This window comes from Caretta caretta, chromosome 1 (genome assembly GCF_965140235.1).
Source record: "Caretta caretta isolate rCarCar2 chromosome 1, rCarCar1.hap1, whole genome shotgun sequence".
Taxonomy (NCBI): Eukaryota; Metazoa; Chordata; order Testudines; family Cheloniidae; genus Caretta; species Caretta caretta.
Window position 1 is genome coordinate 224589789 of NC_134206.1, and position 16003 is coordinate 224605791.

General features: G+C 39.0%; 1 protein-coding gene across 2 annotated transcripts in view; it reads right to left on the reverse strand.

Annotated features, from left to right (window-relative positions):
* Window positions 1-16003, reverse strand: part of MRPS35 (mitochondrial ribosomal protein S35) — a 54770-nt gene that overhangs the window by 6200 nt on the left and 32567 nt on the right. For both annotated transcript variants that reach the window (XM_048824314.2, XM_048824323.2), the window contains one exon: window positions 13275-13344. In XM_048824314.2, the coding sequence (XP_048680271.1) occupies window positions 13275-13344 (70 nt within the window). The remainder of the gene's footprint in view (window positions 1-13274; window positions 13345-16003) is intronic.

Sequence of the window (16003 nt, forward strand, 5' to 3'; positions counted from 1 at the left end):
CACATTTCTTCTCCTGAAAAATTAAATATTTGAGTGAAGGATGCAGTGAGAGCTTGAACTTCGAATAAAGTTGTGACAGTTGGAATATTTAAACTGTGTGTGTTTACCATTTTTCTGGAATCACTGCTGTATCAGGTTAAAAACCTTAAATATATGCTTCCCCGAGAAGATGGACTGAAATGGGTGCTCTTTCAAACACATATAGTTGCCAAGAAGCATTAGCCAGACCCACCCAAAGGTGCATTCACCGGATAGTGCAACTGGTTCTCCAGTAAACACTTCCAATGAAATCTATAGAACATTTTTCTTTTAATAAGTTCAGAAAATGTCTGAAATAGAGACTACAAATGAGATTTGGGGAATTTTTGCACTCCACGAGAACAGATGATGAGACTATTTTTTAAATGCCATAATGAGAATGAAGATGTGTTACTGTGCAAATCTTTTATATCAATTGTGAACCTCCCAAAATAGGGGCTTATGACTGAATTGCTGACAAAGCCTTAATATTAAAAACTGGATAAAGACAGTATTAAAAAGCCTCATTATAAAATAACGCTATAAACCTACAAAAATGAATGATTTTTAATCACTCAAGACATTTAAATCAGATTTTTCTTGGCTTTTCTTCCAGTTTAGCAAGTTGGCTGCTGTAGTCATACCCAGGATTAAGGTTGCCAAATCTTCTGATGTGTCTTTTTAGAAAAGTTAAATAGCTAAAATATTTTAAAAGCCATTGTAAGTGGCACACAGAAAAATTAAAGGCAATTAGAAATACTTAGGAACTCACGTTCATCAATTTTCCTGTCAACAGCCTGAATAGTTAACACATTAATCAGAGATTTAATGCTGTTCAACAAAAATGCAAGTATTTTTAGTAGTTTTTTTTTTTACAAACCTGAAAATGGAAGTTTAATCTGAAGATGCCCTGGAATGAGTAAACCTGTTTCTTTCTACTATGTTGAAATAGAATACATTTTAGCTACTTCATGGACCTGCCTCACAAATTTACAAGTAGAAATAAAGAGCAACGGTTGGAACATACGAACTCAGTTGAGCACCTCAAAAAACTGTCAAAACTATTTACATACCCATCACCGTGCATGTACTATATCCTTAAACTGCACCTACAAGTTCTTAGCTAGCAACTTGAAAGATAAGTTTACATGTAAAAACACTTAATAGGCAAAAATATTCTTAAAAACATCTCTGTCCGATAGAATTCACTACGTTAACTGGAAATGCTGCTCTAGGGAACTTACTCTATCTAGCCTTGAAGGTGAGCGTCAAAGCAAAAGATATGTATAGCACAGAAATCTTGCTTTAAGTTTTAAAATCAAAGCATACTTGTCAAATGTCACATCTGAAGCACATTTGCCCCAGTGTCACTTTTACCCATGTCAACTGAAATGTCACTACATGGAATCAGAGATACAAACAATGAGTGAAGTTTCCCCTTCAGCTCCCTCTCCTCCCAGGTGCTAGAGATCACTCAAGAGATTCTGAACAAGAGGCTTCCACCCATCACTCACTTTGTGCCTCTCTGAAGAACAGTGGGAACGAATAGGTGGCTAGGATTGTTGTGTCCTGGTCCTCAACTGTTTACTTCCTGGGGGTGGGAAAATGTGTTGTCATGGTACGTGAGAGAGCACCACAGAAGTTATAAAGAAATTCAACAGCAGAAGCGTGGAGATGGGAGACGGGATCATTGCAGGAAGAGGGCAAATTAAAAGCGGAAAAAGAATGAGCCAGGTGGTAGCAAAGAGACAAGGATGAAGAAGAAACTAGTATCTTTGTCTCAGAACAACAAGGCAGGTTGTAAAGCAGGAAGGATGATCTTATAACTAGCGACAACTCCTGGGTTCCATGCCCAGCGCTGCTACTGACTTACTAAGCGACACTATTACCTCTATCCCTCAATTTGGCCATCTGTACAATGGAGATAATATTGATCGTGGGATAGAAGTACCTGCACTTTTTTGCATCTTTAGGTTGTGGAAAGGGCATCTGAAAGGTTTAAGTCCAAACAAAGGTTTTCAGAAAGCAAAGATCTTATGGAGACGAGAGAACGGGTGAGATAATGACATTACAAAAAACTGAAAGCTAAAAGGAATATTTTAAGGAGGCTTTAAAATTTTGGGGTTTTTGCTCAATACCTATACCTAATAAACACTTGGGAGAAAGGATGTCTTTGAAGATCAACCTCCCCAGTCTTTCATCTAACATGAGACCCTGCACCATATATTTGAGACCCTTTCCCTCCCCAAAATTCTCCAGCAAATCCAGAAAAGATAAGATTTGACACTGAAGATATTTCTAAGGGAATGGTAAAGCAGCAAATGGAGCATATATATTATATATATTTTTTAATTTAAAATATTTTAGACCACCTGTAACTTAGTTTCTATTTTTGCTTGAAGTTCACTTTTAGACGAGACATGCCGACAGTATTCCACTGGAACACATGGAAACAATGCATGGTTTGGATGTACAGGGATTCACCCCAAAAGAAGCTGTGTGTTCACTAGTAAGAGGTGTGTCCTTGAGTTCACTAATATTTTACCTTGTGTTAAGACAAGGCAGTGTGCAATTTTCAAACAAATTAACATGTCAGCTAGTTTAACTCCACCTGCTAATCTGTATGAAAACTACAAACTACCTTGTCTTCACTAGGATTTTACCACAAGTTTGTGAACGCAAGATAAGAACACACCTTTTCTCCTAGTACAGCCTTTGAGATAAGTGCTTGAACCCGAGCCTGCATAGTTTCACAGCACAGACCCACAAAGACACCCATTCAAGTGATTTGTTGTATGTAGGCTTGCTTAGGTTATTTCAAATCCCTTCCTCCCCCCCCCCAGGGCAACTGCTAAATAGAACTCCATTGTGTGATGCTGGCAGACCAGGTACCAGCTCATGCCAAGGCCCAAGGCCTCTCTGAACACTGACAAATGCAGAGTTGGAAACCGGTCTGGCTTATCTGTGGGTTAGTATAGTTAAAACATACGTTAGGGTTATAAGAATGTGCTTAGTGTTTAGACTTTATGGAATGCTTGTAGGATGTGCATGTATTAATCCTACTTCTAATATATGTATCCAATGGTATAAAATTATATTGAGTGTTTGCATTGTCAACCTCTGTAATTGTAAAAAGAAAAGGAGTACTTGTGGCACCTTAGAGCCTAACCAATTTATTTGAGCATAAGCTTTCATAAGCTACAGCTCACTTCATCGGATGCATACTAATGAATCCTAATGCGTACTAATGCATCCGATGAAGTGAGCTGTAGCTTATGAAAGCTTATGCTCAAATAAATTGGTTAGGCTCTAAGGTGCCACAAGTACTCCTTTTCTTTTTGCGAATACAGACTAACACGGCTGCTACTCTGAACTCTGTAACTGTGTAACTCACCAAAGAGGAAAAGAAGCTTTAATTAGGGTAAAGTGCTCATCCTGCACACAGGATGGCTCACTGAAGCAAATAAGGCATTGTGTAGCATCAAAGCACAGAGACTTTGGTGATGGCATTCCTAATTCCATCAAGGAAAAGGGAAATCTGCACACGAACTCATCCCATCCCCTTGGAATCTGGGGTGAAGAGAATAAAAATATCCCTGACAAGGAGAAACTTGGTCTCTGGACTCTGAGGTGTAAAGTTTACTAAATATAAGCAAGAGACCCCTATGTTGCTTGAAACCATGGAGCTGCTGCAGCAAAAGTCAGACAGGTCACAGCTTTCGTGAATTTTTGTTTATTACTTGTGACCTGTCCATGACTTTTACTAAAAATAACCATGACAAAAGCTTAGCTTTAATCATAAGCCATTCAGCAGTTAAAATTAAATATTTTAGTTGTAATGTATACACTGCACCAGTAAATGTACTGTAGCATATTTTGTAAAAGTAATACCTTAGAAAGTACAGATTACTATATATCAATGTGTTTGAGTAGTACAGGGAGGAATCCTTTATTGGACTGATTATAAAGCACTAATTACATGAGCAATTTTCTATTGTATTCTTACAAAGTCCCAAGAAAGTAAGGAGTAGGTGCACAATACACATTGTTCAGGAAAAAAGAAAACACATTGCACACATGCAGGTTTAACTCCTAAACCTTTCAACTACTGCTGCAATCAAGGTATTGCAAGGAAAAGCTGGAAAAGCTCCAGCAACTGGTATTCACTTGGTCTCCAATAATTTCCACTTAAAAGTTTAATTTGGGATTGAATTACACACAGATTTAGACCAATTCAACTAGACTGCTTTAAGAACCAATTTAGATAAATCAATCCAATCTCCTAACATGAACATATATAAATTTAAAAGTGTTTTTAGCTTTGCCGATGCGCGCACGCGCACACACACACACACACACAGAGTGTCTGTCTCTCTCTCATACACACACTCTGCACAGCTTAGAGGGAACACAGGACGTTTTTCGTATGTCGAAACTGTAAGGGTAGTTAAGCACTTAAATTACTTAGGGAAATGGTGGAATCTCCAGCATTGGAGGTTTTTAAGAAAAGGTTAGCCAAACACCTGTCAGGGATGGTCTAGATAAAACGTAGTCCTGCCTCAGTGCAGGAGACTGGACAGTCCTATATTTCTAGGATTCTATGCTTCCAAACTTTTTTGTTGCCTTTTACTGACTTTTTTAATTTCTGCTACATAGAAGAGGCAGGGAGGAGCTCAGAAATGAGCACAATATTTTAAGAGAAGGTGTGTGAGGTAATATCTTTTATTGGACCAACCTCTGTTGGTGAGAGAGACACACTTTTATTGGGGACACTAAACTATGTGGGTGACACTAGACAATCAATATGCTCTAGATTAGAATGAACTCACACAGGAGAAGGATAAAAGACGAACACCATATCACCAGTGGCTGAACAATTTTCAAAAAGCAATCACTTCATATCTGATCTATCAGTCCTCATGCTCAAAGGAAACCTGGACAACACTTTCAAAAGATGAACCTGGAAGCTCAAATTCATAACTGTGTTACATTAAAAATCATGGTCTTAATAAAGACACTGGATTTATCCCTTATTACAATAATCTGTAACCCACTTTACCCCCCCCCCTTTTGTCCTATGACTACAGGGGTGTTAATAGGCCACTTCACCTTGAATAAAGAAAAGGAGTACTTGTGGCACCTTAGAGACTAACAAATTTATTTGAGCATAAGCTTTCGTGAGCTACAGCTCACTTCATCAGCATCCGATGAAGTGAGCTGTAGCTCACGAAAGCTTATGCTCAAATAAATTTGTTAGTCTCTAAGGTGCCACAAGTACTCCTTTTCCTTTTGCGAATACAGACGAACACGGCTGCTACTCTGAAACTTCACCTTGAATGATTCCTTAGAGTATGTGTTAACTGCTTATGCCAACCTATTTATTCAATCTTTAGCTGTGACATTTAGGACCTTTTCCAGACCTGACAAAGTCCTCTGTATAACTCAAAAGCTTGTCTCTCTCATCAACAGCAATCAGCCTAATAAAATATTATCTCACCCACGTCGTCTCTCTACTATCCTAGGACCAACAAATAAGTCAACTAATTTTTCCGGTTAACTGTTCCTCCTCTTTTCCGGATCATTAATATTAAGCAGAGATCCTTACAACATTACTTATTAACCGTGTTCCATCTTGAAAATGGATTTTTTATTTCTACTTTGTTTCCTGTTTCCAATCCACAACAACTTTAAATCTCAATGATTATTCCTACGTAAATGAGAAAGATCGGTTTATGCCTCCTTTAACCACTTGATGGCAGCAAACGATCATTCTTTAGACGCACTAATAATTTTTTTTTCTTCGTGCTATTATACTTGCATTCATCCAAAATTAATATAAGGATCACTACATGCCTATTATAATTACTGCTTTGTGCACCGCTATCAACAGTAAGACAGAGAGACACTTCATTAAAGTTCTCTCAATGCTGCCCTTTTTGTTTGGCCATGTAGGCCATGTCCACCACAGGCCCTTTCCTGGGAACAATCTGCAAAGCCAAGACACAAAACACAAGGAACAGAGTCCAGAGACCATCCAGACTGGGAACAGACCAAGACTTTAGTAAACTTTCTCCCGACCAACCCAAACATTACAGCATCAAATAGGGAGTACAGTAGAACAAAGCACAAGGTCATTCAGGCATTGGTTAAAAAATTTCAGTGCATATGAACAGCAAACTGGCTGTTCAGACAGCTACTACATGGTGTGTAAAAATTAATAATGTACAAGTATTAACTCAATTACTGATTAAGATGAAAAAAGCTGCAAAATATAAAATGTTAAGCATTACTATATATTTTCAAAATACTGTAATCTATGTTTTAAAGTTTGTATGTTGGAAATTGTCTCCAAAATGTCATCACTTTTGGTGACAAAACATGAAAGGCTGCCTTCCTCAAACTCCTGTGCACAGGCTTATATGGCAGAAAGTTTGCTATGGAAAGCTAAAGCGTAGCGCATCTATCTTTAAATCTCACCACAATGCATGACCATCAGCATAACAATGATATCAAAGCTAACCAATTAAGATGACCTCAGATTTTCCAAGGTCACTGATGCAATGAAGAAGTTCACGGATTGGGAGTACTGTATCCTGGTTTTTGTTTGTTCTGTAAGCAGCACTGCAGAGCTGTGTGCTTACAGAAGGATCGTGTGCATTTTCAAACTTCATCATGTTTTATTTTTTAAATGCACACTTAGCTTTCAGTTTCCTGGCTAACATCTAGGCCTCTGAGAAAAGCATAGTATTAATCTGAAGAGGGATTGTATAGAAAAAAGGAAAACAAAAAACTCACTGTGAGACTCCAATGTCGTCTCAATGTCTCCATATCAAATTGAATAAAAAAAAATGGTCAGGATTGCAAACAACCTGGAATCTAAAAGTTAATATGGGCATCTGCCTTCTTATGCATCTTCACTAGCACTAAAGAGGCTGTAGACAAATTGAGTTCTGCATTGGAGCTCCGCAACCCCATTAGCCATCCTACAATTTAGACAGGTGTGACCAGGGACATAATATATCTTGTAGACAATTACTGGTGAAGCTGCATGAGGAAAAAAAAAATCCAATTTGGTTTCAGGATGGCAGGGCTGGCAGTTTGACTTGTGAATTGAGAAAGTTTGACACAGTGGATGTCAAACTCCTCTCTGTTGTAATCAGTGTAGTTGTAGCTGTATTGGTTCCAAGTCCAGTGACCCGAAGAAGAGTTCTATGTGGTTCAAAAGCTTGCATCTCTCACCATCACTAACTGGTCAAATAAAAGATTACTTCACCTACCTTGTCTTTCAAAAATCCTCTGACAGACAGTCACTTTACTGGGTATAATCATATTAAGTAAGGCTACAAATATCAATTAACTGCACCTAAATTTAAAAAAAATATACAATTGCACAGTCACATGATCTAGTGAAGTTTGCTCTTCCCTTCCTTGTGTGGCTATTTCCCTCCCACCCCCCAGTTCTGCCCCCAGCACCATACTGCCTTACAAATTAATCACATTTATTATCAGCCCACTGATGTGCTGCCAATATTTTAAACAGGTTCCCACAGAAAATGTTTCACTTAACCTGTGATTAGAGGATGGATGAAGGATTAGAGGATTTATTACTTTGTTTTCCCATTTAAACAAATGGAATTAAAAGAAATATAACCCAGGAAGGAAGGAAACAACACAGTTGGCAAATGAACATAAATGAAATATGATGGAAATGCTTACACTTTAATAAAGAGAAATCTATCAAATATAGGAGAGTAAGAAGTGTTCAACTTCAGTAATTTGAAAAGGGACGGGGATGACATTTTTCCATAGGATATAATTTACAAAAGTACCTATGGGATTTAGGAGCTTAAATCCCATAGACTTTCAACGAGACAGGGTCCTAAGTACATAATTCTCTTTTGAAAATTGTACCCAAAGACTTTAGGGAATCCAGGCATATCTTTCTCCAGGGGTTTCACCCAGCCCCCAACCGGTATCTAATATTTGGGGCAATCAGGTACATTCCAAAGAGAACCGGAGCCCCTCCGATTAAAGAAGTCTTCATAAGCCAAGGATGGGTTTGCATTATAGTGTGTGGGAATGAATGCCAGACACAGGGAAATCATCCTAATTCTCCCTTCAAAATGGTTGTGGAAACTTAAACTTCACACTTTGCCCCATACTTACAGATTCTCCCAGGGAAACATACACTTGGGTAAACTTGGGGCCCAATCCTGGAAAAAGTGCTGAGTGTCCTCAGCGTCCTTAGGAGTTTGCAGGATCAAACTGTTTCTGGGATCAGCAGGTAGGAAGTCACTTTCAACTATGCCGACATAGTGGCTTCAAGTAAAACCATTAAACGTGTGAGAAGTGTTTCTAAACCTTCTTTGGGTTACCTCATCTGCTCACATGGCTCCAACTACCCACCTTTACACCAGTGACTCTCAAATCTACTTCTCCCACTCCTGACTGGTCTCCATGTGTCTAATGCCTCATCTCAGCCCATCTCTCCAGCCTCTCTTTCTAGATATACCTCACTGACAAAAACTTAACAGGGCAGAATGTGAATTCCTGATCTTTCCTCTCAAAGTCTTATCTTCACCCCATTCTCAGTCACTGTTGAAACGACAAGATGATTGTTGTGATTCATTCACGCTCATAATCTAGGTGGTAGTCAGACTTCTTCCTCGCGCCACACATCCAATCACAGTTTCTTCCTCCATAGCATTTCCAAAATCTGACCTTTGCACACTCTCCAGTGTTAAAGACTACCTATTGCTTTATTTCTCATCTGGAGTAGTGCAACCTTTTCCTTTCTGGTCCCCCTCATTCACATTCTTCCCCTCATTCACATTCTTTCTGAATGTCCATTCAAAAAAAGTAGCTACTAAGATCATTGTCCTTCCACATTATTTTGACCACAACAATAACACACTCTGATTTTCTCCACTGGCTTCACTGCATCAAGTGGAGTCTTCTTTTGCTTGCTCTTCAAGCGCTTCCCAATTCTGACCCTTCCTGTCTGTTCATCTCAATATATCAACCCCACTCCACTCCACTAATTCTAGTCTCATCTGAGTATTTATCAGCTGCTCCCACAATTTTCTCCATGTCTTCAATGCTGCCTGTTATACACAGAACACGCTCACTGAATTAATTCACACAAACATTTCTACCTCCAACGATTGACTGGTTCGGCGTCAATCAGGGATAGCTGATATTTGTTTATAATTAGATAAAAATTAACCCAGTAAACACAGACACGCAAAGAAACTTCATATTAAGCAATACCTTATCTATGCAACTGTTACTTTATTGGTTACTCCTGCCCTCTCCTTCCCTTTTAGTTTGTCACTGACTTGTTGCACATATAGATTGCGAACAGATCAGGGCAGCGACTGTCACTGGCTATTTTTACAGTATCCATCACAATGGAGACCCAATTCTGACTGGACCCTTCAAGTGCTACTGCAATATCTATAAAATCAGAGTTCAACTACTAGAGGACCTGGTCCTTGGATTGAAACCTCAGTTAGAAAGGAAGAAATACGCCTCAAGACCAAACTTGGGCCTGGAAGGCAATCTTTGGGGAAAAAAAGTAAATGAGTTTTCTGCAAAGAGTGATCCACAGGGGATTTTTTAAAAAACCAAACAACCCAGAATTAACTGTGTGTGTATTACTTAGGAACAAAGTTATATTAGCACTTTACTACTGCAGCATCACTTTATACAGCTCAATAGCATGCAATTTACCAAGCACTGGACAATCCACATAGAAATTGGCACCTCCCACCTCTCAGAAAAGGTTTAATTCATAATATGAGGCCTATGGTATATCCTAACATGTAATTATTTTGACAGGTTACCTCCTAATACTAGTACATATGCTGTGGCACATCAAACAATTAAAGCCAAGTGACACTTAAAAGATAACTACACTTCCTGACCTACATACAGCCCTTGGTTTTCATATTCTGTTTGTTCCGATACTTGTTAACTTGCAAGATTCAGTCGTGCACAACAATTCTTCCAGTCATTAATACAAATTAGAGAGGATCTACAACAGCGGTGAGCAAACTACGGCCCACGAGCGGTTTTAAGCCAGCCTACAAGCTCCCACTGGGAAGTGGGGTCTGGGGCTTCCTCAGCTCTGGCCGGGGCGCAAGGTCAGAGGCCACACCATGTGGCTCCTGGAAGCCACAGCATGGCACCGCACCAGCTCCTACGTGCTCCAGTGGCCCCCTCCGGAGCTCCAATAAGAGCTGAAGTGGTGGTGCCTGAGGATGGGGCCACCTGGCGGCATAGGAGCTGGAGAGGGGACATGCCACTACTTCCCGGAGTCACTTGAGGTAAGCGCCGCTCGGAGCCTGCACTCCTGAGCTTCTCCCCACACCCCAACCCCTTGCCCCAGCCCTGATTCCCCTCCCACTCTCCAAACCTCTCGATCCCAGCCCGGAGCACCCTCCTGCATCCCAAACTCCTCATTCCCAGCCCCACCCTACAGCCCGCACCCCCAGCTGGAACCTGCACCCCTTCCAGCACTCCTGCCCCAATTTTGTGAGTATTCATGGCCTGCCATACAGTTTCTATTCCCCAATGTGGCCCTCGGGCCAAAAAGTTTGCCCACCTCGATCTACAGTAACTAAAACAGCAAGTACTGGGTCTTTAGGACTCACATCAAAAACTGCAACAAAAGCAGTAACAGTCAACATGAAAAGGAACTACTGGCCTCATTTTCTTATTGCATTCTACCAAGCACGCTCATGAAAGGTGGCACCATGCTGTTGGCAAGATGACCAAATCTGGAGATTACTTTTGTCTAATGTTACTGTCTATAGGGAGGACTAATCCGCATCAATATTTAAAGTTCACACAGATTAAAATAGATTACAGCCTGTTTGCTTATGGTTAACAAAATGCATCAAAACTACCTTTCAGCGGGTCTATTAAAAGGGATTACCACTGATCATGGAAAAAATCAAATATGTCACAGCAGACCATCAATTTTTCATGGAAATCAAAGACAATTACAACTGATTGACAAGTTCATCAAATATTAACATGGAAGTTGAAAGGTAATAAAAGGGCAAGAGACTTGTGCGTATTCAATACACAGCAAGCACTCACATGTCAATATCGTATGGCCCTGACTTCTATCACTAAGTAACGCTAGAGCAAAGGACAGATGTGTTGTTTGCCTGGAATTAATAAAAAAGGAAGAGTGTTTAGCCTCTGCTGTCACTGTTCTGCTACTGGAAACTGATCTGTCATCCAAGTTCGAGATTTGTGTTACTGTTAAAAAGAAAATACATATGTTGGTAACGTACCACTGAAAAGTAAAAGCTTATCTATAAAACTTATGCTTTAAAATATAAATTCATAAGTCAAATTTAATAGCATGTTGTCTATAATTACAACATACGCATCCTTCAAGCTAGTCTCTGATTAAATGAAATTCCTCACTGAATGAGTTATTTCGTATTTAAGTGAGTAACTAAAATGACTGAAGGCAGAAATATTAGACTTCTTAAAGAATGTTGATTATGGGGACTTAAATGCTACTGGAAAAGATCACAACCACTGACAGGAAAGTCAACTAAAAACAGTATTATGAAGGGAAGCTGAAGGTCTTCTCATACAAAGGTAAGACTAAAAATACAATCCAATTTAACTCCACTCTGACTAAATACTGCTAGGTTCAAAAAGGAGTATATAAAGGATGGGTAACAAATGCAGTGACACCAAGGCACAACTAAGATGATTGAGAGAGAGTGGGAAGGAAGTACCCAATTTATTTTCATCCTAATATAGTCAGATGGTTAATGTTAACCGAATGTACTATTTTTTTAAAATCAGTATTTTGAGAACTACCAGTCTGCTACATTTTACATACTCGGAACAAATACTATAATTGTACACATGCCTGCTCACATACAGTGCGAAAACATGCATGCTGCACAAATGCCAAATGCAGTGGCAGCCAAATAATGTCATATTTATCAGTTACTTCCTTGAAACAAATAGAAGCTATCCAAAAAGTAAGTATGGGATTTCAACATTCCTTTTTATTGCAAGTATGTTATGTTGCTTTTATCATTCTCTATAATGTAATATTCTTTTAAAAATGCATTTTAATATTTGTAATCAATAGGAAAGACTAGAAGTCATGGGAGAAGTATATATACAGTGAAAATTAACAGGCCAGTTGAGGGATAAATTTTGATAGAGAAAAGAGTATGGATTGAAAAGTTGTCTTATGTCCACTTGATGGCCTATATGAAACAGTTTTTCATTCTCATTCCTAATGTACAAGTGTTCTTGATAACACACCACAACTGATTCTCCTGTTGACAGCTTCAGCAATTGGGAGGTGGGTGAGGCCAACCAAAAAAAAAAAAAAAAAAGAAAAGAAAAAGAAAGAAAGAAAAAGAAAGACCGAACTGCAATAAATGCAAAATTATTCTCCCTCTATCCACCATGGGAGAATATTTCACTCACCACAAGGTCACTACTTTTGTGAAACTCACTAGGCACATACCTGTTCTTAATTAAGTTGTACACATTAAAAGAATGTGTTTTGAATATAAAATATTTTCCAAAAGGAATAAGCATATTTTAAGACAAGTGTAAAATTCAAATAATCTGGGATACCTTTAAAATAACTTTATTCATTGCTTAGACACAAATTTGATTTTATCACTTGAGTATTTAACTAATTAACTTTTTTTTTTAAACCCAAGTCTGTCCAAAAAAAATTTTGTTTCCTGCTTCTCTATATTTTGCTTTGGGTTAAGATAATCAGGTATTATAAAACCACATTTAAAAAAAAACAAACGTTTTACACTGATTTCGTATCTAATTGTCAATTGTGTGCATTTAATAGCCAGTTGAAATCTTTTAAAAAGCTGCTTCATTTCCATTCAGCTTTTTAATACTGCATCGGGATAAATGCAATCAAAATTATTCTTAATTCCTGTCAGAAGAAGAATTTATTTCTAAAACCTCCTGTGAGGGGATATTTATTGTGGGCATATGAATTCAAGTAACCAATAAAATAGTGGCATCCTGGAAAGGTATTAGAAGTGCTTTCTGTGGTTCATGTTGGACAGAACAGAGTTGTTATGCTTTTTGTAAATCTTCCAAGCATGCTGAAGCCGCAGACTGATTCCACCCACCACACAAGTCAGGATTTTTAACTAAATGTGGTCCTAGGTAAAGTGTTATCTTTTCTGAATTAAAAGAACTGTTTATTTTGCTAGATACATTCAATTGCTTACCCACGATTCATGGTACAAAACTGTGAGGAGGTAGATTCCATAGTCATAATTCTGTCTCCTTAATGGACACCTGAAATTTAAAAACCAAACAAAAACAAATTTAAAAAACTATTTTGAAATAGTCGCTATTCTGTTTTTGGAAATTAAGAATAAGTAGCTAAGATTTTTGTTTGTTTGTTTAATCTGTGTCCCCAGACTCTGGGAAGGTTTTGTATCACTTCAGTTCCTAGTTAATTGTTCATGGCACATTTCTGAATAAAATTTGATTTATACAGATTTTTAGGCTTTTAGTGTGATGTCAAGGAAATATTTCCTTCAGTGACTGATCTGCACCTGGCCATTGGGAGAACATTATGACAATAAACTAGAACCGATGGGGCACATATTCAGCAACCATTCAAGTCTCTGTACTCTTGGCCAGAGCCAGTCTTCAAGGAAATTCTGTTTTCAGCGAGCACAGGTAAGTGTAGACAGCATGAGACTCTGGTACTGAGAAAAGTATATTGTTCAGTTAGCAAATGAAGAAAAACTAATAAAACTTTAAAAACAACATTAGCTTCTAATGTAAGAAAACTTAGGTCAACCTAATACCAAAGTTAGAGAAAGATGCCCCAAGTGTAAGTAGCCAGAAAGGGAAAGATACTGCACAGACTATAGTGTGCACTTCTTTTGCCTCATGGCCAAGTGCTTTAGGTATGCAACAGGAACAAACAGGTTATGGATCTCAGAACCCAAGTAATGTATCTTGGGATCAGAGGTGCTGATCTGGAGGTCCAGAGGGAGACTGAATTACTTCCAGAAATAACATAAGGACAATAGGACAAGCTGTCACAATCCTTTAATTGATGAAGCTGGTGTTAAACACACTGTGCCTCCAACTCTCTCTCTCATTCACTAACTCCCGCAACGTATCTGTGGGCTTCTTTCCAGGCTGAAAGGTGGGGTGCTCATCATCGGTTTTTCCCTTCTCTACTGAGTTACAATAGGGTGCAGGAGGGAGAGTCATTCTGTCTTACGTGATCTCCTGGGCTCAGGTAGGGCCAGTACAGCACCTCTTCTGCTCCAAGCTCTCAGGTAGTCCCACAGTCCAGCAAAGTAGGCAGTGCAGCAGCCAGTGACTCTTTCCCACCTCCCTCCATAAGGCAGGAGGTGGTGTCAGCAGGGGACGTAGTACCCCTCCTACTCTGTTTTCCCAGTGTTGGACCCAACTTCACCTAGAAGTTACCACCAACCTCTATAAAAGTTTGAATGAAAAGGGAAATACAAGTCTTAATTCCCAAGCCTAAAAATGTAAACGTACTAATAAGTTTATACCACCAGTCTCTGGATCAGGAAAGATATTGCATGTGCAATGCTGAGAGAGATCCTAGAGAAAACTAAAATTTAATAAACTAGTAATAATGCTTGATTCAAGTACCCACTTACAGAAAGTGTACAAGTGTCATACCAGGACAGGGTTTAGAGAAGCTATTTCTCAATGTCTTAAAAGGACTGCTTTTTTGGAAAAGCTCTTCTACAGCACACAAGAGGAGTAGCTATGCCAGATTTAGTCCTAAGTAAAACACAGGAGCTGAGTCACTAAGTAATTATAGTTGACCCACTAAATAACAGTGGGAGTAGATTTAAAATAAAATAGAAGGCTACCTCAAAAGACCTTAATTTAAAAAAGTGAGGAAGTTAAAATCCTTTCACTAAGCAAGGGAATTACTTAAGCATTCCCTATAAGAATCACAGAAGATATGTATAGGTGGCATGCCCCCTTAACTCCCGTAAAAAAAGCAGGAAAGAAAAAAAAACCCAAATCACACTACGATTACATGGCAAAGGACAAGAGTATTTGAGTCAAACAGGCATCCTTCAAAAATTGAAATCCAGCTAAAGTGAAGCCAATAAAAAGGAACCAGCTATGGAAGGAAAAAATGTAAGATGGGCAAGAGGGAATTTTGGAAGAAAATAACTAAAGGAAAAAAAAGAGGTAAGAAGTTTTGCAAGTATTAGAAACAGGATGCCTACAAGAGAATCATGGGGATACCAGGGAGCAAGGGGGCTAACTGATGACAAAGAGATTGCAGAGAAACTAAAATTTCTTCATTACAAAGGATATTGTGGTCAACCTGTTCTTTTTAGGTAAGAAAGATAAGGCTTTGTCAGAGACTAAGTGTGGAGTACGTCTTCACAGTTAATGTAGGTGATTGGCAACTGGATCTGGGCACCTGCTAGCCTTGCCTAGGTGTAAGGATCCCCGCAGCAAAAGTCCTACTTGCGTTACTGTGTTTTCTGTTTCTGCACTGAACCATGTGTGTCTGAGGACATATCCCACGATTCTGCATGCTAACACAACCTAGGATTTTTTCCCTGTCAACTGCAAAAGAACGTGTCTGTTCTTTGGGCGAATTGTGGGACAGACACCGAGGACTATCAGCATGCGATTGACTGCCTGTATCCTCACTTCAGAACGGATAGGTGACGACCTGAGCTAAACTGGAGCATGGGCTCTAACCTTTACCCACAACTGATTAAGTTAGCCTGGGCTTAAAGTACCTGCAAATCAGGTCAGATGTTTTTAAACCAGGGCAGGATTTCTTCTGTGAGGATGGTTGTAGAACACAATCTGTTCTTTTTGTGCATCTGGAGACGTGTCTGTTAATTGTTGCTGCTTTTAATTTCCACTAACCTTGTGGAGCAGACAGAATTAAGATTGAGGGTGTTGGTTTCCATGCCTTCTGCAT